The 21777-nt window shown below is 48.3% G+C and overlaps 1 protein-coding gene across 1 annotated transcript; it reads left to right on the top strand.

The window, feature by feature from the left end:
* The first annotated feature begins 4004 nt into the window (after positions 1-4004).
* LOC125942356 (uncharacterized) lies at positions 4005-17819 on the top strand. The gene is made up of 3 exons (XM_049660514.1): positions 4005-5292; positions 9565-9708; positions 16288-17819. Exons 1-3 carry the CDS (start codon positions 4048-4050, stop codon positions 16579-16581), a joined length of 1683 nt encoding a protein of 560 aa, XP_049516471.1. The 5' UTR covers positions 4005-4047; the 3' UTR covers positions 16582-17819.
* The last annotated feature ends 3958 nt before the right edge of the window (positions 17820-21777 follow it).

The raw sequence follows: 21777 nt of genomic DNA, 5'->3' as shown, positions 1-21777 counted from the left end.
GGTGGGCCTCTCCGTCTCGGCGTCAGCATGGTATGAACAGCTCGTTCAGCAGGTTCAGACAGTCAGAAGACGTAAGCCATCCTCGTCCTCCCCAGCCTGGCTATACGTTACCGAGCCCTCCAGATGGTCCTCGGCGGCTTCCCTGGCAGCGGGCCGTGACCTACGTGGGCCTGCGGATATACCACCGTCTTTCGTGCGCACCCGCGGCCAATGCGTTCGCCCCACAGAAACACAAGTGCCAGAGGGCGGTTGGTCGTCAGTTGCACGTAAACGCTGCACGGCGCAGTGGCTTCCTTTATCGACTCGATCGAGGCTATTGTACGCACACCCTCTGCTGGCCCTTCGACAACCTCGCCTGGACTGCACTATAAGCTGCGGCACTGGAAGACGATCGGGATTATTCTCGGCCTGCCGAGGAGAGCTCACATTTCTGCCACTCTGGTCGCTGCCTCTGCTACGGCTTGAGCGTAGGCTCCCGCGTGTGCATAGCCTGCACCGTGCCCTGAATGGCACGGATGTGCTGTTCACGTTGCATAGCCAACTGCATGGACATCTCCACGTCACACGGACGGCTGTGTCATTCCGTGCATACATCTATAGGCTCTGCTGCGGCCTCCTGTGTGATCCCGGCCCTTAGGTGCTCGGGACTTCATTTCGGAGCAAGCTCCACCGCTGCAGAGGTGGCTGGCCTGCATCTGGCTGCAGGTCCACTGGCGGAGGCAGCAGGTTTGTAGCTTACTCTGAGGCCGTGTGACAGCAAGTTCTGTCGTAGGCGTGCTCTCTTACGCCGACGTATCGATGCCTCATGTTCCCAAAGCGCTCCACCACTTTATATTCCACCCTGACTCATTGATGATCTCTTTTGGTATACCCGTTCTAGTTAACATCCCTGCCTTCTCTCTTTCTTTCCTCCTCCTTGAAAAACAAGCCGCCAGGGGGCCACTGAGTGCGGAATCGCTCCACATGGGCTCCTGCTTTCACGCTATTTTTCGTGGTCCAAGGCGAGGAAAGTTCTTGGTTACCCGCCGTGGTTGCTCAGTGGCTATGGTATTGGGCTGCTGAGCACGAGGTCGCGGGATCGAATCCCGGCCACGGCGGCCGCATTTCGATGGGGGCGAAATGCGAAAACACCCGTATACTTAGATTTAGGTGCACGTTGAAGAACCCCAGGTGGTCCAAATTTCCGGAGTCCCCCACTACGGCGTGCCTCATAATCAGAACTGGTTTTGGCACGTAAAACCGCAGAAAGAAGATTGTTGGTCTGCGGTCTTTATGCTTTTGACGTCAGGCGATGTCGAAGAAAATCCCGGACCAACTACTGCGCAGATGCTAGATCAAATCTTAGAAAACCAGACGACATCAGATGCTAAACTAGATGCTATGAGGCAGGAGATTTCAGACATGACCGTTGAAAACGACAAACTTGCAGGATACCTAGAGGCGATCGAAGGAATGCGCAAGCGTATCAGTAGCCTGGAATCGCTTGTTCGTCAGCAGGCAGATAATTTGACTGAGTACGAGAACAAGAGCAGGCGCAATAATTTACTGGTTTTTGACCTTCCTAAAGCGCCTGACGAGTCTGTATCGAACTTGGCGAAGGCCGTTTTTGATAACCCATTTCACGATACTCTGGGTATCAAGGTAAAGTTGGTTGATCGCATACACTGATTGGGTTGACAAAAAGCAAGCAGCACGATACCTGTAATCATGAACTTTTTTGATTATCGCGAAAAGGAAAGTGTATTAAAAAACTCTAGGAAACTGAGGGGTAGTTGTATTCGAATTAGCCATGATTACACTAACGAAACAGTCACGCGCAGAAAGATGTGGGAAAAGTAGCGAAACCAAAAGAACAAACGGAACAAAAGTGAAGCTGATATATGATAAGCTTAATGTAAATGATGACTTATATGAATGGATGACGAAAGGAACATGCGCTGTCCATGTAAAAGAAGTCAAAATAAGGCACAGCCCAATGATGATCCCGACAGTTCTGCCTTATGCAGTTCATCATCAGGTGAAGCGGCAGTCAGAATGGTTGGGAAGCGAGGTGCACAATCACAATCATAGCTCAGACTGATTGCACTAAACGCAAGGAACATAGTTAACAAAGTAACGGAGCTTGAATATTTATTGCTTTCATTTAGCCCGTATGTTGTGGTGTTAACAGAGACATTGTTAAACAATACTGTTGAAGGCAGTTGCATTGTTCCAATGGGTTACAAGATCTTCAGATGGTATCGGGATAGCCGAGGTGGTGGTGTTGCACTGGTAATCAAAAACGCAGTAATCGCAATGAAAATAAATTTTACCTTACCTGAAACAGTCTGGTGTAAGATAAATTATGGTACCATATTGGAGCCGTGTACAGACCGCCTTATAGTCCAGCTGAATTTTTCGAAGACTTGAACATGTTTTTGTGTTCCCATGTAAATGAAAATACAAGACTAATAATGACTGGCGACTTCAACTTACCTCGTATCAACTGGGAAAAATTTGCCAGCGGGCATGTAGAGACTGCTAGTGCCCACATGTTACTTCAAGTCATGCTTTCTCATAACCTGATACAAATGTAAAAGATCATACAAGAGTTACTTGTACGTCGCAGTCATTGGTGGACTTGGTTTGTATCTCTAGCAAAGTGTATGAATGTGATACATCAGTAGAATGTGGCATATCTGATCACAAAGTGATCTCTGTGAATGTGGTCAGTAGCACCTGTGTAAGAACAAAATCATATACGTATACTTATGTTAAAGATTATTACCATACAGATGACACATCTATAGTCTTGATTATTTAGAAATGTCACTTGATGATTTTCGAAGTGCGTCAGAAACGGAAGCTGTTGAAGAGTTGTGGAGGCGTTTAATGGAAACAGTACAGCACTGTGTAGATCATTTTATACCCACACGGTAAAAAAGAACAAAACGACGCAATCCGTGGATAAATAGAAATATTATTCGTATGAAACGCAAGATAAAAAGACTGTGCAAAGAAAAAAAACTAGGATAGCTTAAGCTTCAGCTGCTAAAAGGAACCTTTTTTTAATTTCGAAAGCTTGCCCTTACGCATAATACAAAGCATGTCAAAAATGCACGAACAGACTTGATTCATGCAAAAAATCTAGAAGTGAACGATGATATGGTCCATGAATCAAACATTCAAGGTTGGGTGGGCGGCCAGGCCGAAGGCCTGTTGAACGTAGGTGGCGGAGGCGGCTTAGGTTAAGTCCTGGCACGTCCACTATAGGTGTGCCACTGTCACATTTTGAATTGTAGTGTCACAAAATGGGCACGATGTATCGCAGGGACCGCGATACTGTTGTGCCCAGAGAGCGGTCAAAGACGGGGTGGGCGCGACCCCGACACGCAGCCTCCGTAACGCAACCGGTTCGCATATTTAGAATATGCAGTAGGTACAACGCATGGCAACCGCAGAGCCACGCTATTGGCTTACACGCCTGTGGGACGCTGTGATGTCACTCCTAGCAACGGCGCCAAGAGACTACATAGTGCTGTATAAATATGGGCTGATTCCGGGGGTAGAGCAGTTCTATAGTACACTTGGGGATGTAATGTCCACAAAGTGCTGGTCTTAGCCGATACTGTTTAGAGCCCCAATAAGCGTGAGCTAATATGGAGAAGTCCGTAACTGTTTATCAAATTTGCAGTGGGGGCGCGGACGCACCGCGACAGCCGGTGGAGGGCTTTGTAGGTTACCATTGTCCTTGTAAACGTTTGCACACGTGATATGAAATTGGAAACTTTTGCACACATGATTACCTCGAACTTGGATTTCAAGTTTACTCTCGTCTTCGAGCAGTAATGATAGCGTCACTCGTAATATGCGTGTCATTTCTAGCATCTGGACGCACGCGTGGATGCCTCAATCGCGATATACCTTGGCTCTCCAAGATATGTTCGACCCACGTGACATTATACCAGTCACCGCCCCCCCCCCCCTCCTGCCATTTGAGTAGCACGCTGTGTATGTACTACATCGCCAGTCTCTGCCGCAGCCCTGTTCTGAAGAGTGACCACCGCCATGTCTGTGAGTCTCCCGGCCAACAGCACAGCACTGGACCTTCACGAGCTGCTGAGGGGCATCGGTCCGGAGACGGTGCACGAATTGGACATCACGAACTGCTTAGTCGCCGATCAAAACCACCTTTACACGTACATAGGATCGTGCTCAAACCTACGGTCCCTGCGCTGCCTCGCCTGCCCGATCCTGGCAAGTAACCTGCTGTGGCTGCTACAAGAACGGCTTGTGCATCTAGAGGAGCTAGAGTTCTCGTTGTCGTTCACACGTAGCGAGACCGACAAAGAGATCATGAGAGTGAACGAGCGCTCATTGCAGTTTCCGCTCACCGTGGCGCGCAGTCTGCACCGCGTGTATGCTGAAGTGAGCGGCGAGGACAACGCCGGCCTCCTCCGGGGGCTGCTCGCCTTCTGTCCCAATGTGACTGATCTTCACTTGCACGTCGTTGGCGGCAACTTCCGGCTCTGTCTAATACAGGCGCAAAACATCCTGAATCCGGATCCCTGGCTGCACACGTTCACTTTCTCATCCGGCATTCCGCCAAAGCTACGGTACGAACCATGCACAATGACTCTCTTTTGCAGACTCTCGCTCGTCTGCGCAAACGTCAGCTACTGCGACGGGGTTTACAACTGCGTTTGGCTGCGGGACCTGGCCTTAGACCCCGATTGCCGTGAGCTCGCCTCGCAGCTTGTCGTGATCGTCACTCACGACGCCGACGTCCTGGCGCAAAGAATCGCCGCGGCCGCCCGAAGGCACATCTGGACAGGCGTGCGCTGTCTCACTCTCGCCCTTCTCCCAAGGCAACCTTTGTCCGCCCAGCCCCACCCAATAGCCGAAAGCGTGTACCTCGGCGGTCTCCGCGAGTTCTTTCCCGTCCTTAAATACCTCGTCGAACTGAACGTGAGCTCGTTCCACTTCGGACCCGATGTCGACTTCACGCAACTGCTCCAAGACGCGGGACTTGCATTCCTGCAGGCGCTCTCGACGGCGCCTTGCGCGTTCAGTCAGCCGGACGCAGTGCGTCGGCTGGCTGACGTCTGCCGAGAGCTCGTGGACCTGGACGTGCGCGTGGAAAAGCGGGGACGCTTCTCCGGCTGCACGGTATGCCAGCTCGAGTTCCGGCTCAACACAGGTGATATGGCCGCGCTGCACGACGGCTATCCGCGGTCTCGCCGTAGGCTCGTCCGACTGACGCTCAGCGGCGTGCCTCGTCTGGAGTCGTTGCGTTTCCTCGAGTGCTGCGAGGTGATTTGTTTTCTTCATCTTTACTTTCGATAGAAAGTTATACTTACTGCTAGCACTGCTTCGTGAAGCCTCTCTTCTTGGCCATATTGCGTGTCATATGTGCTTCCAACGTGTGTAATCGCAGAAAACCTTATACTCGCCGTAGCGAGTTATACTCCGTATTTTTACTGGTTCGTTACATCTTCTGTCTCTTCTTTGTTGCACCATCACACAAAAGAACAAAAAAAAAAAAGCCGCAAAGGTAATCTTAAAGACAACAGCCGTCATCAACTGATCGCATGCTAGATTGCGCGACAATACCGCGCCTTTGCAAACACAGAGGTTTCACCAAGGCATGTAATACCTGCGCCTTGCTGGCGCAAGCTAGTCAGCGTGCACTGATTTCTCAGCAAAAGCACCCACTTGATCTTGCTGTCGTACACCCTTTCAGTCCGTAGAAGAACCTTCATGTTTCCACTCGTATGTCTAATCATAGCTAAGTGCTGATGCTGTTCGGTCCAAGCTAGGTAGGCGCGCAGTCAGGTTTTTCCCACTCTTTGGGGTTTGTTATCCCAAACACTAATCGTCGTTTACCTCGCTTGCGTTTCCTTTATCACGTTGGCCTCGCTATTTTCCTTTCATAAACGCCATGTCTTGCCGATACCCGCATGCCGTTCGTAACCTAAACGTATGGAAAATGTAGTTTTAATGCACATACCCGCCGCGGTTGCTCAGTGGCTATGGTGTTGGGCTGCTGAGCACGAGGTCGCGGGATCGAATCCCGGCCACGGCGGCCGCATTTCGATGGGGGCGAAATGCGAAAACACCCGTGTACTTAGATTTAGGTGCACGTTAAAGAACCCCAGGTGGTCCAAATTTCCGGAGTCCCCCACTACGGCGTGCCTCATAATCAGAACTGGTTTTGGCACGTAAAACCCGACAATTTAATTTTTGTTAATGCACGCAAGAAAGACAATTATTGTTGATACATGATTAGCTCTAAATAGCGCAACTTTTTCTTCGAGTGTAGAAAAGAATTCGAGGAATTGTGCGACTTTCATGCCACTACAGATGGTTGACAGTGAACAGCTTTTATGCCGCAGTTGCAATGAAGACACGTAATACGACTAATCTTCTGCACATATGTGGCGATGTACAGTCGAGTGCAAAATTTTAGAGACCACGGGAGCAGCGACTGAACTGCATAACTGCGCCTTCTTACGGCTGAGCGCCCAAGTCCGAGAGCGCGTACTGTGCACGCGTGTCCTTTTTTACCTGACAGCCTGCTCGTTCTGTCGCCTCAACCGTGCACGCACCGGAACGCGGGCGAGATCGCAAGGTGCCACTTCTGCAGTCGCCGTGGAATCGCCCGAGTGATGATATCGTCATATCGTGACGAAAACACTTAATTTGTACTGGCAGCGCTGGGAGCGCGCCACCCTCTGCGCCTTGCTCTCCGCGGCGCGGAGCACATGCTTTGCGTCACTTTTTCTGTAATTTAATTATGTGATAAGGTCAGCAAGCAGCGATGTCTTTTGCGCTCTACGATTCCACGGCGACTGCAGAAGTGGCACCTTGCGCTGTCTCCCGCGTTCCGGTGCGCGCGCGGTTGAAGCGACCGAACAAGCAGTCTGGCAGATAAAAAAAATGTCACAGTTTCGCCCTAAGGGCGAAGCAATGAATGCGATAGCAACACAGCAATGTCATACGAAGTAAGGTGAGCGGCTTTGGTAGCAATGTGAATTGTAGTAAACATGAGCTGATTAAGTAAGCAGGTGTGCTGCGCCGTAAGTAGACCGACATGAAGAGAGACTCGATGACCACGAGAAGGCGCGTGTGAAACGGTGGTGTTGATGAGAAGCGCTTCCCGTGGGCAGCGCGTGCGAAGGGACACACCTGTAGCGCTGCACTGCCGATCCGGGCAGCATTGCATGTGTAGCGTGCGTTGGAAAATGTGACCCGACTATTACTAACTGAATTAACAAGCGTGGTGTCAGCGCGCACAAGCAAACATGAATAGATCACACTGAATGACTGCAGACGACTGTCAAAACGCTGGCAGCAAGCGCATCCGCCGCAGCGGGCGAAGGTACGTGCGGTCTATCGCTTCAACGGAAACTGAGCGGCGAATGCACGGCGCATAAAGGTCAGAGCGGTGTGGAGATAAGAGACGGTGCGGACGAGCGACGAGCGCGGTTGTTGGCAGAGTAGAAGTGCGCCCCCCGCTACCTCCGGCGCTGGCTTCCTGCTTCCTTGCTTGCGCGTGGGAGATGAGTGCGTTCGCTCTCCGTGATAGCGCGCGTCCCCGCACGCTTCCGCTCGGGCATACGGCGCGCGGTGAAGATTTTATCTATAGGGAACCTGACGGCGACGGCGACGACGACGGCGACGCCGACGGCAGAAATCCGGTTGAAGTGTCCATATAATTACTATCGCAATAAAAAGGACACGCGTGCGCAGTACGTGCTCTCGACCTTAGGCGTGCAGCCGTCAGAAGGCGCAGCGATGCAGTTTATACCTTTAGTTTATACTAAAGTCCCTATATAAGAAAAGTACCGCCATCTACTCTTTCCTCCGCCGTCTCCTCTCCTAAAGCGCTTGTTTTTTTTTTTTTTTTACTTTTTGCTTGCGAAAGCAAGTCGACGGTGGCGCACCTAGAAAGTCCACGTTGAAGCTTTCAGGCCGGGCGCGCGCCGCCGCCGCCGCCGCCGGCGACTGCGCAGAGGACTTTCAACGTGGCTCTGAGGCGAGAAAAAAAAAAAAAAAAACTAAATATAAAGAAGTGAAAGCGCGCGCTATCATCGTCCAATCGGAGAAACAGGAGACAGGGAAGCGGCGTTGATCAAAGGATGGCGGTACTTTTCGTATAGGGACTTTAGTTTATACCCCTGACACACGGGCAATCTGAAGTCATTTAGGTAAGGGGACATCTCCTGGAAGGGCGTTCAAGCGCAGTGACACACGACAAAGGAGTATCTACCTCCGGGCGAAGTTCCTTTGCGGGAAAGAAGATCGGGCATCTACTTTTCAAGCGGAAAGGTGTACTCTGGCATACAGCGTGCACAACTCATCAATAGAAGAAAACCTGTTACATAACTAAGGTGCCCTGTAAGTGTTTGTTTTACCTTGAAAAATGTTTTAAATTTTAGCGGTAATGCGATTTGTTGAACTGTGAAGATTTACTCTAGCTATACTCTCAAACGCCCGCACCATGGCACTAGCGCCGCCATGTTAAATTCCAAATATGCGCATTATAAGCCATAAAAATGGGAAAAAATGTTTTTTTAGGTTCTACAATCACTAAATGTAATGTACATGCGCAGCTTCTTGTAAATGTTTCCTCTCTTGCTGCTTTAACAAGCAGCGCTTTTTTTTTTTTTTTTTTGCGGCGTTCAGTTGAGGAACCACCTAAAGAAGTTAGTGCGCTGCCGTGTGTCATCGGCGCAACTCCTTTCTGCAAAGGGTCCTTCGGAGTAACAAAAGGGGTTTCTTGCAAAGGACTTTACTTTTGCCCGTGTGTCAGGGGTATTAGTCGCCGCTCCCGTGGTCTCTAAAATTTTGCACTCGACTGTACGTACTTGCATGTGGTTGTGTGTTGTGGCAGTAGAGAGTTCCACTTAGTGAAATTGCCGTTTTCGGAATGCCTAGGCAGCAGTCGCGCCGGTAGAGATGCCTTGTGACGCGTTGTTAAAGTACAAGACGTTTCGAGCGTTCTTGTTTTCTTTTCTTTTTTTTTTGAGCAACCTAAATGTAGCGCAAAATATAAATAATAAAGAGCTCCTTTACACTATGATCATGCTGCTTCGGACGCATTCTCTCCAGCAGCAAAGCATAACGTAGTGACTCCGTGCATCAATAGCTGTGTGCGCTCTGGTTGAATTCCTGTGTTAGCAGATGGTTTCACCAGCACTTCGGCTCACGTATACGCCTCCCGTGTTCCGGCGTTACGTAAACGGCAAAGCGCTGACGTTTGTGACAAAACTGTTCGGTGTATAAGAAGTTGCACCCTCGTCTAAAAGCGTCAATTCGCGACGCTGCGACAGCTATGCGTAATACTACGTGAGCTATATCACTCCTATATCCTTTTGCGCCGTTTCAAATAATTCAATAAACGCTACCGGCGGTGCACGACCAACCTGCGTATCACTGCGCTGTTATGCCGCTCGATGACACTCGCTGCCGCGTACTTTGTTGCTCGTCCGCTTTGTCGACGTTTCCGTCGTTCGGTTCTTTACTCGTTCACTCGTGTGTTTCTAGTGCGCAGAGTGATTCCAATGTGTTCCTCACTCATAGGTGGACGAACTCCGTCTCGTCGACTGTCCCGATCCGTCGCACCCGCACTTCGTCGACATCGGAGAACTGCTGGCCAGGAACGCTAAGCTCATTTCCCTCCTCATCCGGAACACAGAACTGCCTTTCGGTACTACCGGTCTCCTGGTAGGTAGTTTTCACGTCGGGCCTTGCGTATACATGCTGACGCCCTGACGTTGCGGTATTCTAATTCACGCGAACCTGATCAAAGGAAATATAATCCCTTTCACATAATTTAGTCATGACGCATTTTTGGAGTAGGCTATAGGAAAATTTCAACGAATGTATTAAAATTCATCTAGTAGCAAAAAAAGAGAGAGAAAGAGACTTCTTAATTAACTGTCATGTGCAGTTTGCTAACAGTTTGCGCTCATTGTCATCAGTTTTTTTTTTTTCTATGAAATCGGAATTGACAGACGTTACTCCAAGACGCAACTATAGAACTGCACACGATAAACAATGCCTGCAAGCGTTAAGTGCGAACAATTTTGAAGCCCAAATTTCGAGGCAGTACGCGAAATTCTCCGGGCACGAAAAAACAACCTACTGTAATACCCGGCTCATGTTTAGGCTCAGGTAACGCTTGTTCCGGGAAATTCCCCAAGATCTACTCGTCGCGGTAGCCCAGTGGCTATGGCGTTGCGCTCGAGGTCGCGGGTTCAATGCCGGCCGCAGTTTGATGGTCGTGTAATGCAAAATCATCTACTTGATTTCAGGTACATATTAAAGAAAACCAGGTGGTCAAAATTAATCCGGAGTCCTCCTCTAAAGCGTGCCTCATAATCATATCGTGGTTTTGGCACGTAAAATCCTAAAGTTTAATTCCCCCCCCCCCCCCCCTAGATCTGCACAAGCTGTCATCAAACGGGTCGATCATCTTGGACAGAAATTACCTTCAACTCGCATAAGACGAGAGACAGGAAATTTCTCAAGGCTAAAGGCGGTAACGTCGAGACTGTATTTAACATTTGCGTCTTTTCGGGTTTACAAAGGCTCCGCTCATGGTGAGACTGACGTTTCTAACAATCCAGAAATGTAATTTACCCGTCCAGCAGATCTTAGCATTCCTTCTTTAGTTCTTGAGAACCGCAAAAGCAGACGACATATACGAATGCTGACTAGTAACCGTAATGCATATCCGTGGCAAAGACGTACATGTATACAGACATCACCAAGTACAAACGAACCAGATACATCTACGAATCGCTCTGATGATATGCCAACTATTTTTTTGCGCAAAGGTTCGAAATCCTGGCTGCCAGAAGAGTCGCCATGTTTATAGATAGCAAATGCTTGGAAAATATGGCGCGAACACTGTTCCCGATATTTTTTTCAAAGGTGGCATACCGGTCACGAATACATATCGTACATGGACAGACGAGTGACTGCAATGCGCAACATTTAGAGAGTTTGCGTGCTCCCGGATTCTATCTTTAGGTATAGTTTTCGAAACTAAAGCGTCTTTGCGTAACCCTGCATGCGTTTTTTTTTGTACCCCCGACAGTTTGCGTCCCCTTAATTTTGGTCACGCAAAACCTAAAACTGCCTACTAATGCTGTTTGGCCTATATGTTCGATCTTGAAGCAAGGATTGGGCGACGCTGCTGATATCAGCCGTGAGAAAACGTGCTTCTCAAAGCCTATATCAGTGCATGCCAGCTGAATTTAGTTGAAACCTTGCGCTCGCAAGAGCTTTACAAGGATGTAGTAAAGATTTTGCTAACCATGTATTAAACGTCTCTTTCGAGAACATGGAACATACGGCCAACAAATATGCGCATCAGGCATGGTAATGCTATATCTAGAATAATCTCAGGCTGGACAGGAATCGCCGATGTCAATTCTAGTTTTCTTTTTCTATGTACGAAACCAAAAAGAATATAAAAAAAAAACGGACGAACGCATGGTGCTAGTCCGTGTTTCGTGTCCCTGTCCTTTCGGTTTCGTACGTAGCCCCTTTTATCGCACTCTCGAAATTCAGTTTTAGCCTTGTCAGTTTTGCGCACGACACTTCTAACATGTTACCAAACAGTAAATACCCTTCAATTTCCTCAGTCCTAAAAAAAAATCGCCCGCACCGCGGTAAAACTCTTTTCGATTGAAAGTCAGTGAGATGAGACATTGCAGCCGTCCTGTTCAAAAGCGATCTTTATTTTCCCAAGTATCCACGAACCGGCCGAAGTTAGCACGCATATGCTGAACTTATGAGTCCCTTCAGGGGCTGTGCGTTGCAGTTAGTCATTGTGAGATCTAACATGCGACATTATTGAAGCCAAAATTTCAAATACGCATGCGAAATTCTCTGGCGCGAGAGTAAACCAGCGGCAATACCAGCGGCTTGGAGCAGTATACGGGCACGACTCTTACACTTGCCTTTTGCGTGCACAGTATTTTTTTTTGTTCAAATTATGGCAAACTTTATGCATATTTGGAACTTGCCAGTGCACGTGATTTACGACGCATGCACGGAGTAATATTTAGGTGTCCATAAAGGCAGCAGGTCCACCAGCGTATAAGTTGCCAATCCACATCGCGCAAACTGTGCGAGTGTATACCACTGAACACCTGTAACCAACTTAGAGGAGGATCACTATCTTCCACAGTGCAACGGAGATAACCGTAGAGTTTCATACAATAATCACTAGGGGGAAATGTGTCGCTAGTGTCTACGAGAGCTGCAAGCGGTCTGTTCAGCCAGCATGGAATTGATGGTTAGATGCACGGATTTGTCTAAACTTCGTCCTTCTGGCTTGAAACGGCTTTGTGACTTTGCAAATTGGCCATTTTCAACACAATGTGCGGCGTAATAAATAATTTAAAAACTAAGGACACCTGAGCACTTCTTACGAGTCGTGAATGCGAAAGCATTAATGTCCAAATGAACACCGCTGAGCGGTCCTTCGAGTTTTGCGCTGCGGGTAATGTTTTCCAAGTTTAGCTGCGAGGTATGTTGAGTTTCGCGATAAAATCGGTGCGGGTTATTATTTTTTGTGTACAGTTTCTAAGTTAGCATGTTGGCAGTAGACCGGAATCATGTCGGCGCGATATTGCTGAGAAATCAAGGCCGCCGCATGCCACCGTCGACGTCCTGCCCGACAGGAGACCGAGGAAGCAGCAGCGGCCACCAAAGTCGGCAGGCGCGCGCAGCAGCTAAGTCTAAAGGCTGTTTCACATGCTTCGACTGGAGCGAAAAAAATTCGGTGCGGTTGCACGCGTCGCAATGCGATTTTTGAGGGCTCAGTTCACATGATTGCGATTTCAACTATGCGACTTGCGCGACGCCCAGGGTTGCTTGCTGCCAGGTTTTCTCATACACGCCGCATAATTCTTTTAGATGTAAAGAAAAAGGCGTGCGCGTTATAAGATAATTTACCTCTCTTTATTAGGACCAAATAATACGTGTTCTGTAATTTAAAAACGTTTTGAAGTTTAAATTTGTTTTGGAGTGCGCAACGGCGGTTTCTATGCATGACGTACGCAAACAGCTGTTCACATCTGGTTGTTAAGCGCTGTGTGTTGTCACACGTGCCTTCGATGTGTCGCTCTGCCTGCGCTACAACAAATTGCAAGATGACCTATCATACAGCTACCCTCACCACATATGCAGTGTTCGGAATTCTGCAGCAGCGACGTCGTCGCGTCAGCGCAACGAGATCCTCGCGCTACCCGTGCTCAGCGTCAGCTTCTGGAGAATGAAGTATTCGAAAACAAATTGACTCTGCTTATTCAAGCCGCGGAATTAAATATGCTGTCATAGGAAATTCATTACGATAGCCGGCACGCTTGGCATGTCAAATTTAATACATAAGCAAGTGAGGCAAGCTAACCTTTCAAGATGCATCGGGAAGTTTACGCGTGTGGAAAGCGGACAGGAAAAGAATGCATGTAAACGGTCGCGCGTTCAGCGCAACGTTGAAACTTCGGGTACTTTGCTGCCTTGTCATTTGCCCTTGCAGAGGTTGCAATTATTTAAACTGCTCCGTCCGCGCAATCTTTGTATGCTACTCAACAAATTAAAATTGTGACGCCCCCAAAAGACCACGTCGTCTCGTGGGGATCGAACACCTCGTAGGATTGGGAACTCGCATAGGTGTGTCTACAGCATACGATCTACAGCAAAGAATACGAAGCGTTCGTTGACGCAGCGTGACAACGAACGCAGCCAAAACTGCGACCAACCGGTTGGTCGCAGCCGAAAATCGCAGACTCGGCACTGCGACTGCTATTTTCGTCGCATGCGACGGAAATCGCACTTCCGGTGCGATGAAAATCGCATCATGTGAAACGGCCTTAACGCGGAAACTCACACACAAACCCTTTTCCAGCATTTCTGTCATTCATACAGCGGCGCGCCCCAGTCGGGTTCCTTGCAAAAACACCATCCAGATGGCGCTCGCCTCCTGGGCAGCGGAGGCGAGTGCCCCTACTCGCCAAAGATCTGTAGGCCGGTTGGCTTTAGGAGGCCACGGTAAACCCACAAATGAGGCAGTGCAGGGTGACATGGGTTGGGCCTCTTTTGAAGTCGGAGAAGCACAGAGCAAAATTAGTTTTCAAGAAAGACTCAGGAACATGGATGAAAATAATTGAGCGGCTAAAGTGCACAAGTATCTGTACCTGAAAAGCGTGGACACAGAATGGAGGAAGAGGTCAAGAATGTTGGCAACCTAGTACAGGGTAATCAAAACTCTAAATAGACAACCAGGAATCATCAGAAAGAAAGTGAGATAGAGACAGTGAATCGGATGCAAAGAATGGAAAAAAAAGGACCATGGAGATTTACAAGAATGAGAAGAAAGAAATTAGAAGGGAAAATCTGTAGCATAACACAAAGGGCAGTGCAATGCTATTTGAGGCTCTAGCCGGTTGCCTAAGGACAAAAACATAGAGAAGCAAATATTCGGAACTAGATGAAGCATGTGTAGGCTGAAGTAAAGATCCGGAGACCACTCAGCATATCCTAATGGAATGCGAAGGGATTAACCCAGCGAGAACCGTAGGTAACGTACAACTTTCAGAAGCGCTTCGGTTTAAAGTGGAAGGAAACATCAACCGATCAGCCGTAGAGATAAGCAAGAGACAATTAGAGTATTGGTGGAAAAAAAGCAGGGAAGATTGATACGACCTATCTCTAAGGGTCCGTCCTTGGACCATTACTTTTTCTTGTATATCTGAATGATCTCTCGTTTGACACTGCTGTAGAATGTCGATTTTTCGCGGATGACTGCGTCGTTTATCATGTCATTTAAACTAAAGATGACCAATTACTCCTAAGCAATTTTCTAACATCAATTTCCAACTGGTGCCAGACCTGAAAAATGATCCTAAATATTCCTAAGTGCTCCCAAATGACCGTAACAAAATAGTCCACTATCGCATGCATACAAAATTAAAGACGTTGGCATTACGCCTGTCGATACGTTTAAATATTTGGGGATTGAAATATCCCGCGATTTAAGATGGAGTGCGCACATTAAAAACATAGTTTCGTCAGCCTCAAAAAGACTATGGTTACTTCGGCAACGTCTGAAGCACTGTACGAGCAAGACAAAACTAGTTGGTTATACTTCACTAGTGCCTCCTCTACTTGAATATGGTGATGTCGTTTGGATCCCACACACTAAGACTGATACAGATAAGCTGGAAAAAGTACAAAAAAGAGCACTCATGTTTATTTTTAATGCCTACGGAAGACAAGTGTCACTATCTGATCTCCGTTCAAGGTCTGGTCTTCCAACACTGGAGGAACGCCGTAAGTTACACCGTCTCAAGATGCTTTACACGATAGTCAACGGTCAAACTAAATGAATTTTGACAAATACTTACAGTTTAACACGTGTAGAAGTACCCGCGGAAAGCACGAACTTACCCTTATTGTACCCCAGGCTAGGACTATCGCTTATCAATTTTAATTTTTTCCTAGAACGATAAGAGACTGGAACAGGCTTCCACAAGAGGTAACGAACAAGCGTACTGTCGACTATTTCTTATCAGCTCTTTCTCATTTGTGAGAGAAGCGCGCAGTTCCTTTCGTACCGAATTTTTTTCAACTCGCGTCTTTAGTTTCGGAGATATTGTTCTGCGCAGTAGCGTACAAGTATTATCCGTGTTGCACTGTGTATGAGCTTGCTGTGTTCGATTTTTATTTCGACATTTTCTTTGCTTGTACAGTGTCCCTTTTTCTTTTGTATGTACCACCCCCGCTTTGGCTGCCAAACAGCAGCTGGCAGTATTGTCACGACCTGATCTCTTAATATCATAGGTCGCGGTACAAGGTAGACTTTGGAAAAAAAAAAGAAAAAAGATTAATGGAGATGTATACAAAAATGCTAGATAAAGAACATGTATAGTATACCTGATTAAATCAAGCAGGCTGGGCGACTATTTGTGACCACCCCGGTTCAAAGGGGATGCCATTAAATCTTCATCATCGCGGCGCGCCGCGGCGAAGGTGCAGAAAAAAGTAAACTGCAGTTGCCGGGAAGCCTGACAAACAGTCAATCTTTGAATGATATCGCGTTCCATTCTTAAAGACGAAGCTTAAGCCTCCTCCAATTTTTTTTACCTTGCTTGCTTGCTTTGCTATCATGCGCAGCAGTAATGTAGGTTCACTTTTCGTTTTATAGTTATCCATTATGCTAGTCAATAAAGCGGTGCCCTCGCGTTCGGCTCACCCCCAAAGCAACTGTCCCGAAACTTTTCCTTTCAGGCTAACGTGACCCGCGTCACATGGCTGCAGTTCTTGTGCCTGTTATCTGAAGTTCCAGTACTGGACGACATCGCGACGGCGCACGTGGAACAGCTGACCGCCGGACTGACGCAGCTCAAGTGCCTGCACATTCACTATCGGAGCAAGGGAAATGGCCGCGAGCAGCTGATCACGTGGTTATGGCGCTCGGCGGAGGGAGGAGGAGACGGCCACTTGATTCGAAACGGACCTTGCATACTGTGCTGCACGGCGACCTTCATAGGACTCGCCAAGCCGCTGAACCGGGGATATTAGTTAGGACGCCCTGCGCTGAAACGCCGGCCCACATGGGTTTTGCATACGCGCGATCCACAGTTAAGAGCGAAGCACTCGGGAATAGAAACCATCCGATCCGTCCTGCGACAAGCTGCCCCCAACCAGACGCCCGCCAAGGCATCCATGAATGCTTAGGCGCCAAACAAGGTTTCCCATGTAGTCTGAACAGCGATTTATAGCTTTGTTTGTTAGGCACATGGATTTCCCACTTCGGTGCTCACTCAAAATCAGTAGACGTAATCTCTATATGTATGCATGGTTGTAGTTCAGCACAATACACATGGTGGGATTCTTCGTTGTGATCCTTGTGCGTCGTACCTTGTGTGCCAACAGCTGGGTCCGACAAACTTTGAAGTTGGAACAACCGGAGCAGCCGTCTTTAGAACGCGTCACACGTCGTGTCATATGCTACGCCTTCAATGCGTCTTAATTATGAGTCGCATGCACGATGTGCGGCGCGTTTGAAAGATGGCTGCTCAAGCTCCTCAAGCCTGGTAGGAACTTCGTTGGCCTTGTTCAAAGTTGTAAGTCTTATTGAACGCGTAATCTTATATCACCTTCCTCACGCTTTACAGAACACCGGATCAGTGGCGATGTCGACATATGTAGCAGTTCGTAGTGGACACTTATATGGTGGCACCGACTTCAATTCGAGCTTATTGCACTGGTCGACCATATTCTGCCTGTTGGCGTAAACGCTGTGGCAGCGACACCGTCGCTAACGTATACTGGGTCCTTCTTGGTTTTATCCGTCGACGAGCTCACTCGAGCAATACAAAAGCCTACCTTCGTAAGTGTTGTGGTTGAAGTAAGCGTCACGAGATGTCACTTCCATGCTGTGCTACTGCCGTCTAGATCTCCGATGCAGCAGTATGCCGAGAACGTTCATTCTTATCCGGGCATGTTAAACTTTTCCAATGTCCCTAGAAACAATGTCGCGGTCATTCACCTAGGACGACTCCATGTGAAGTACTTAACAAAGAGGAAACAAAGCTCATAGTCATAAGTTTGCACGCGAGAGACCCATAGACAGAGGGCAGATGTCGCAAAACTCCTTACTCGTTTATCCTGATAATGGTTAGACGCATAACGCCGATGATAGCGTGTGAGCGATAATTAGGCGTGCCTGACTATCGAGGGGAGTAGCTCATGCACTCAGCGAGGTATCACGCCGCATATGAAATGGATAGACGTGACAAACTTGTGGTGTACGCCGCAAGTTTGACGCAAAAGTGACGTTCACGTCCCAGTATTCTTAAAGTTAGCAAGTTTCTGTAATTGCATAGTACGTCATGAAGCGTTGCTCATTTAAAGCACAAATAGAGCATGATAGGCAAACACGTAGTTTCTTCGCATTCGCAGGACTTTTCAGAGAGTGCGAATAATCGCTGTCTATATATATAGTTTGTAACGTATGGCTACCTAAGCGACGTAGCCTGCTCCACTACGCAAGTCCTATGCTATGCCCGCGGGGGTGAAAATTTGCCTTACTTTTGCTCCTATGTTGTGTTCATCTGGGTGCAATCGACGTTTTGAAATATTCTAGAAGTATTGTAAAAAATAATCGCATTTACGAATAGTGACTGTTCGATTCGAAGACAGAATCGAATAGGACGTACGCTATTCGATTAGTTGAAATGTAGGGTTTGACGCAGGGGCGTAGCCAGAAATTTTTTTCGGGGGGGGGGGGGGGGGTTCACCGGCCCGACCGGGGGGGGGGGGGGGGGGGGCAAGCATCTGCTTTCCTCTACGTCGCGTGATCGATAATAAATATCGGTAGTTTAAGCAGACTCTATACATGTATATCAAAGACATGGGACCCCCTCCCCCCTCGCATGTGCTTGTGAAGAAATTCAGTAAAAAGTAAAGCAAGCTCAGTAAACTACAGTAAGCACGACAGGTACTGTGGGCGTTTGGAGCAACGGTCTGTCATCGCGCCACTGAATGGACCAGTCTTCGAAAACGCATCATTGAGACGACCCGCCCGATCGGAGAAGTCATCATTAATTGTTAATCTTCGTTAAGCGTAGGTGGCGTCGTCCTCGTCGGGGCGAAGTGCGTTTCACAAGTCAAGGTCGGCTCTACACGTGAAAATGCATGCGTGACCAGGCTATACATACTCCCATAGCAATAACTTGTTCGCTGCGTCTTTGCGCTAGAAAACTTAAGTACGCGCAAAAACGGGGAAGGCTTTTTTTTTTTTTTTTTCGAAGCTTTCGTCGCCCTGCTCCCTCATACGAGAGGGTTGCATTTCCTGCGGCAAGTGCATGGGCCACTGTGTCTTCCGCTGTGTGCGAGTGTGCAGCTGTCATTTGCCTTTACGTCAACAGATTCAGAATTGTACAGAATATTTCACCGCACAGCATAGATATGGCATGTGTACGCATTTTAAGTAGTGCGTGCAACTCATTTCTGCTTCACTTACGCCGGTGCAAACAGGAAGCGGCCTTGTACCTCACAGGATCTCGACTGATTGGTGTACTAGTGATGCAGGAATGAACTCCGGTCTTGTTCAGTGCATAGTGCACATAATCAATTTCTCAGGACGCGTGAACTCCGACGAGAACTGTCAGCGCCTGTAACAAGAGTTTACTTACGCTTTACTGCGCACAGCAGTAATCCATGCTTGTCGGCTGTCTATTTCGTGCATTCTGTTGCGAGTCGGTGGAATTTCACTGCTGGCATCAACCCCTTCGTGTGTACATTGCTGGTTTGGGATTCCACAACACAACAGCAACTACCAGCCTTGCGCAATTACTGGTTTGGGATTCAACAACACAACAGTAACAACCAGCCTTCCGTAGGGGCGCAATCGCATACAAGAGACGTTTCGCGCGCAGACTGGCTACGTTCACACTTGGGAAGCGGCAAGCGGGCGGAAAGGCCAAAGCGGCCGGAAAATCTTTTCCGCGCATGTCCAAGTTGTTCACATTTGTTTTGCTATACCGCCGCTGCCGCTTTCGTCCACATCCCGCTTTCGTCCACATCCATCTAGTCAGCGTACGTTTGTCGGCGTGGTGGCGCTCATTATCGCATTATTTCGAGCGGTATGTTCATTCATTGACCCACCCGTCATCAAAAGTGATCATTTTGTGCAACTTCGCGTGTCATTTGTGACCTTCGGTAAATTCCTCGTTGGCGTTCCGTGATTCTCCTCACACGGGCGCGGTAGCGCTGAGTCACAGGTTGGTGCCTAGGCGTGATTATATTTCTTTATTAGCTTTTATTTACAAGTTGTTATAACATTTCATCATTTCGTATTGTCGGCGCCTCCAGGACACCAAAGCGGCAACGGGAACACCAAAGCTAAAACCCGGGCTGGCCCTTGTGTTGGGGCTCGTCGAAGCCTGCGCGTCCTACGTGAGACCTACGCTCCCAATCTATCGTCGCGACGAGAAAAGCACCCCGCGACTTCTGCAACATACCGTGCACGTGCACGAATTATGGAGCGCCAACGAGGAATCTGCCCAACTATTGTCTGCCATGGAAGTGGAAGAAGAAATGGCTTTTATACTTCTACCTACTTGTTTTCTAGAAATGGACAATGAATAAACGGAAGACGCGGACACCTTGGAAACGGTGGGGGTGGGTTCGCCTGGCTTTGCAAAAGCGTGAGAAGTTGGGTCACGCCAAGGCTTCGTTGCCGCACCTCCGGTCGCGCGACATACTATCGCGAGTGTTGCTGACAGTACGTTTTAGTACCACACTTGTCGTAGAGCAAGGGGTGGTTCTTGATCGCGTCGATCAGCATTTCAGCCTACACTTTTGGTGCCATGTTCAATTTTACGACCGGTTGTTTACATGCTAGCGTAGCTTCCGGTCGAGCAGAACGACTTTCCGCCACGTTTCCGCTTCGCCATAGCGAAAAAATCGGTCCGAGACCGATTTGACTCGCCGCTTGTTTTTCTGCCTGTTTTGCCGCCTATAGCGGGTGGATTTTTGCAAGATTTTGCCGCTTCTGACAGCTCCGAGACCAAGTGTGAACGTAGCATAAGATCCAGCGCGAGCGCGGCCTAACCGGCACCTGAAGGGAAGCGGCGGAAATGTATAGGAAATTTCGACCACCTGGGGTCTTTAACCTGCACCTAAATTCAAGTAAACGGGCCTCGAGCATTTTCGCCTTCATCTAAAATGCGGCTGCCGCATTTGTTGCTTCAGAATGCGGCCGCCACATTCTCGCCCAAAACCTCAGAGAGCGTCAAAGCCTTGACAAACACCGTGACAGCTTTTTTTTCCATATGCAGAAATGATTCGCTGTAAATTACCAACCCAAACGGAAGCGCCCAGGAATGAAATTGTGATATAGTAGCACCGGTTCCTTGAATTATGTCAGCGCGAAGCGACGTGAACAAAGGGTGGGTAAGTGGGGCGGGGCGGGGGGGGGGGGGGGGTTGCGGAAAAAAATTCGGGGGGGGGGGGGTTTGACCCCCCCCCCCCCTGGCTACGCCCCTGGTTTGACGGGATTCCGCCCTGTCGGAAAGAGGCATGACGAAAAATAAAGAGAACACCAGCCAAGAAAACTTTTTTTTTCACACACACAAAAATTCTTGGTCGGTTTTTTTTTTGTTGTTATTCGATTCGTTATGCAAAATTTCCGAGTAATCGCACACCCTTACTATTTTGTTAATAAACTGTCTGCTGATTTACTTGTGTTTGGTACATTTATTCTGCAATAGCTGCTCATGCGTTCGTTTATCAGTGTTACAGCGTCATTACGTGCATCACTTTGTAATCGCCTACAAACTAAGGGCAATCGTGAGTGCCACGGTGGAAGAATATCACGTGCATGAACTGGCCTCCAAGCAATAGAGAAGACTCGCTAATATTGCGCGCGTTCCGCGACAGATGGCGCGGGACAACGGGGGCCATCAAGTATTCGAATAATTTCATTAGAAGCGATATTAATGAGTTCAAGAAATCGGACGAGGTGGCATTAGTAGGAGATATGAATGCGCACATGGAGGATTTAGACTGATATACTGATTACAATGGTTCTCTAGTGGTGGATCTCTACCGCGTAGTAGTTATAACAAGGAGATTGCGTGTAATGGACAGGTAGCGTGGCAATGCGGAAAGAGGCAGTCATGTGTCGACTACTCCTTAGTCTCCGAACGACTAGACCGAATGATGACAGATGAACATGGAAAAAATTGCCTGGGTTGCGATCATAAATGT

This window comes from Dermacentor silvarum, chromosome 1, assembly GCF_013339745.2.
Source record: "Dermacentor silvarum isolate Dsil-2018 chromosome 1, BIME_Dsil_1.4, whole genome shotgun sequence".
Lineage (NCBI taxonomy): Eukaryota > Metazoa > Arthropoda > Arachnida > Ixodida > Ixodidae > Dermacentor > Dermacentor silvarum.
The sequence above is the reverse complement of the archived record's forward strand: the minus strand, read 5'-3'. Positions and strand labels throughout refer to the sequence as shown.